Source organism: Portunus trituberculatus, chromosome 2, assembly GCF_017591435.1.
Source record: "Portunus trituberculatus isolate SZX2019 chromosome 2, ASM1759143v1, whole genome shotgun sequence".
NCBI lineage: Eukaryota > Metazoa > Arthropoda > Malacostraca > Decapoda > Portunidae > Portunus > Portunus trituberculatus.
The window spans coordinates 8,411,303-8,416,302 of NC_059256.1; the positions used below are offsets into that span (position 1 = coordinate 8,411,303).

Below are 5,000 nucleotides of genomic sequence, written 5' to 3' on the forward strand. Positions count from 1 at the left end.
ATAAGTGTTTTTTTGAGCTTGTTGAGGAAAATGTTGTGTTTTGTAAGTAAATTTAAGTAAAAATGTCAAAAAAGTAGTGGTTTAATAATCTACTTATAAATACTGACACTTCACACATTCTTTATAAGGAAATTTAAGTAGAAAATCAGAAATACTACTACTACTACTACTACTACTACTACTACCACCACCACCACCACCACCACCACTCCTACCACCACCACCACCACTACTACTACTACTACTTATAAACAAACTACATTTAATATTAATACAAAGTCGTTTACAAAATTTCTTAACATTTTAATCAGACAAGTTAGAAAAATATAAATAAATAAATAAAATAATAATAATTTTCACAATCTAAGCTAATAATAATAATAATAATAATAATAATAATAATAATAATAATAATAATGAGACTGGCCTTATATTTTTTGTACATAGAATGGTAAACACACATATACACACACACACATACACACACACACACATACGCACACACACATATACACACATACGCACACAAAAGCTTTAATATACACACAAGTCTTATATTATGAGTATTGCTATGCAGACACACACACACACACACACACACACATTTCTTCACTCTCCTCCTCCTCCTCCTCCTCCTCCTCTTCTCCTCTTTGACCTTCCTCCTCCTCCTCCTCCTCCTCTTTGACCTTCCTCCTCCTCTTCTTCTTCTTCTCCTCCTCCTGTTTTAATTTATTTTTTCTTCCTCCTCCTCCTCCTCCTCCTCCTCCTCCTCCTCCTCCTCCTCCTCCTCCTCCATTATTCCTTGTCATAACTTCCCTCTATTGTTAATCTATGTACACACACACACACACACACACACACACACACACACACACACACACACACACACACACACACACACACAAACATATAGCTCCTTTCCCATATGTTACAATTAGGTAAATACACACACAGACAGACAGACACACACACACACACACACACACACACACACACTACAAAACACAATTAGAGATATGTTTTTTTTCCTTTCATTTCCAAGCGTACACACACAAAGAGATTATTTTTAGCACTTTTTGTGTTTTGATATAGTTTTATAGCGTTTTTCTGTGTTTTTCTGCGTTTTCTGCATTTTTCTGTGTTTTCTGTGTTTTTAGTGTTTTTCTGCGTTTTTCCTGCGTTTTTTTGTTTTCTGTGATTTATCTGTGTTTTTCTGCATTTTATCTCATTTTCCAGTGTTTATTTTTTCTGTTTTTCTGCGTTTTTTCTGCGTTTTCTTCAATACATATAATGGTAAGTTGGCACATGAACGAACGGACAAACGGACACACAGACGGACAAACGCACAAACGGAAAGCACACTGAACTTTCTTTAAAACGGCGCTTTACAAGTAGACACACACACACACACACACAGACGTTTTTAAACATTAATCTCTTTTAAAATACCCCCAAAACAATAGCCCTTTCAAACACACACACACACACACACACACACACACACACACACACACAAAACCCCAAAAAACAAAAAACCACAACAAATTCACAAAAAACCCCAAAAACATGAAATCTTGCAAAAAAACACCCAAAACACCCCAAAATACACTTAAAACACAGCCACTCCCCCCCAGACACACCTGACACCCGCACACCCCCACACCTTAATTAAAAAGTGGCAAGTTATAGAAATCATATCCTCGTCGCCCCCAAACAGCCAGCAAGATATACACCACATGGTAGGCTCCAGGGATGAAGCAGATGAGGCCGGCAATAATGAAGACAGCGCCACTTATATTTTCCAATGGCACTGCTTCTACTGCCACCCCGACTGTTAGGAGCACTGTAAGGGGGGGCCAGAAGACAGGGCGTTAGTCTCACGGGGTCTCTCAAACAGGGGCTGGGGTTTAAAAGGGGTTTTTGATGGTTTAAATTGAGGTTTTATGTGGGAATAATTGGGGATTTTGTGGTTTAAAAAGGTATTGTGAGATTGTGAGATTGAGAGAGAGAGAGAGAGAGAGATTGAGGGATTGAGAGAGAGAGAGAGAGAGAGAGAGGTTACAGGGTGAATGTAATAGTGAAAGAATTAGAGAGAGAAACACACTCCAAACACACACACACACACACACACTGAAATACCCAAATACACTCAAAACACCCCAAAAACACATCAAAACACACTCAAAACACACACACACACACTCAAACACCCAAATATACTCAAAACACCCCCAAAAACACATCACAACACACACAAACACCCAGATATACTCAAAACACTGCAAAAAACACATCAAAACACACTTACAAACACACACACACACAGACACACACACACACTCAAACACCCAAATATACTCAAAACACCCCAAAAAACACATCAAAACACACCCAAACACCCAGATATACTCAAAACACCCCAAAACACATCAAAACACACTCAAAATACACACAAACACCCAAACACACTCAAAACACCCCAAAAAACACTCAAAACACCCCCAAAAACACATCAAAACTCACTCAAAACACACACACACACACACACACACTCACCAAGGCCCACCAGGAGCAGGACAAACGCAGCGGCCACAATCCTCCACTTCTCTCTCACTTTAGGGTGTCGGAACCACCACTGAGAGGCAGGAGAGAACCCACCGCCACCACCACCACCGCCGCCGCCACCCTCGCCGGGGATAAGGGAGTCGCTGTCCCTGGAGATGGCCTGGGGGGTGGGGGGCAGAGGGCAGGGGGGAAGGGATGGTTTTTAAAGGGGTTTGAGGATGTAATGGGGGGAGGGGGGGATCTGACCCTAAATGACTGTATTTTGTCCCTAAATCTATATTAAAATGAGTATTGGTTATTTTAAAATGGCCCTAAAAAATCTTAAGTTATTCCCCCAAAGGTCTTCAAATAATTCCCCCAAATAAGGCTAACACTGTGGTGCTTGTAGGCCTATGCTAGCTACTTGTAGGCCTACCAGGAGGTGCACCAACAGTTTTGGGATCATTATATTTTTAGTTACATTTGCTTCATGGCTGGTGTCACCACTGCACCTCTGGCACCAATGGCACCAGTCACACCCGCTGGCCAAGCAGTGCACCAGTGCTCACTCCTACTGGTGAACTGCTCACTGTATGGCCAACACACTCTGTGTGGTGTGCTGGCCAGCCTCACTGTGTCACACACACTGTGCTGGTGCCTCACTGTGTCACACACACACACACACACACTGTGGTGGTGCCTCACCAAGACACACTCCACACTCACCATGCTGGTCACCACACCCCGTCACCACCAAGCAGAGTGGTGTGTGTGTGTCATGGTGTTGGTGACCACCCACCACTGTCACACAGCTGCACACCACCACATTTAGCTGAGCACCAACACACTGGGGGGCAGCACCCCCTGTCAGTCTAAGTGGTGGTCTGGGGGGCACAGCCTCACCCCTGGTAGAAGACATTTAGGTTATGTCAGGGTAAAGACCCTGTGGTGAGTCTGGGGGGCTGTGCTCCCACCTAGTTTAGGCTAAGGGGGTCCATACACTTTTTGGGGGCAAATGTTGCTACATTTGTCTCCCTTCAAAGCCCCCCCACCTTGCTGAGTGGGAGGGGTGTTGGAAATACTTAAGGACGTGCTGGTGATGACACTGTCCCAACTGTCCACTGACTGACACCACCACCACCACCACCACTACTACCAACACCAACACCACTACCAACACCACCACCACTACTACCAACACCACTACCATTACTACCAACACCACCACCACTACCAACACCACCACCACCACCACTACTACCAACACCACCACCACCACCACCACCACTACTACCAACACCACCACTAGTACTATGACACCACTACTACCAACACCACCACCACTACTACCACCACCACCACCACCACCACTACCACTAGTACTATGACACCACTACTACCACCACCACCACCACCACCACCGCTGCTTACATCCACATCGGGCAGAGTGAGGAGTGAGTGAGGCAGGTTTTCCTCTCCCCGCCCCTCCCGCCCCTCCCCACGTCCTGCCTCAGTGGGGAGCGCTCAGTGGTCGCCCCGTACATGGTCACCACATCGTCGGCGTCCTCCTCGAAGGCGTCCTCTATGGAAAATTTCGGGCGACTGTTTCCTCCAAGCGACATTTTTGGAGTGACAATGTTTACACCCGTGACGTCAGAGCAAGGTTTTGTTATTGTTATTTTTGTTTCTAAGTTGTTTTAGTAAATTTTAAGGTTCGATTTTTGTTTTTCGTATTTTTCTTAGTGTATTTTTTGGTATTTTGTTGGGTTTATTTGGTCAATCTATTATAGCTCCCGATGTCTACAAAATTATTATTATTATTATTTTATTCATTTCTTTTAAGTTGTTTTGGTAATTTTAAGGTTCTATTTTTGTTTTATGTAGTTTTAGTGTGTTTTTACGGTATTTAATTGGGTTTAATTGGTCAATCTGTCATAACAGCCGATGTCTACAAAACTATTATTACTATTGTATTCATTCTTATTTTCCTAAGTTATTTTGGCAGTTTTTAAGGCTCTACTTTTCTTTTCCGTATTTTTATAGTGTATTTTTTGGTATTCATTTGGGATTAATTGATCAATTTATCATAGCTGCTGATGTCTACAAAATTATTATTATCATTATATTCAATCTTATTTTTGCTGCCTCCATGTCACTCCAAGTTAGGTTAGGTTCATATCTGTTTATAATTAAGTACAGCATCTTTAAGTAACAACAAAAGACGTGTTCCTTAAGCCTCTCTTATGTAGTTTTTGTGACATCAGGAAGGGTCTATGGAGGTCACAAGATTAATGGCCACAGTCTTCACTATTTTAACCCTTTCAATACTGGGAAACATTTTAAGACAGTTTGGCATGTTTTGAGGGCATTTTAAGACAGTTTGGCATGTTTTGAGGGCATTTAAATACAGTTTGGCATGTTTTGAGGGCATTTTAAGACAGTTTGGCATGTTTTGA

The 5,000-nt window shown here is 42.4% G+C and overlaps 1 protein-coding gene across 1 annotated transcript; it reads right to left on the reverse strand.

Moving 5' to 3' along the window:
- Positions 1 to 1,206: 1,206 nt before the first annotated feature.
- On the reverse strand, positions 1,207 to 4,186 carry LOC123504580 (transmembrane protein 134-like). Its single transcript, XM_045255206.1, is given in 4 exon segments — positions 1,207 to 1,843; positions 2,557 to 2,725; positions 3,976 to 4,019; positions 4,022 to 4,186. Coding segments are annotated over 4 exon segments (537 nt in total). The 5' UTR covers positions 4,167 to 4,186; the 3' UTR covers positions 1,207 to 1,664.
- Between the last annotated feature and the right edge of the window lie 814 nt (positions 4,187 to 5,000).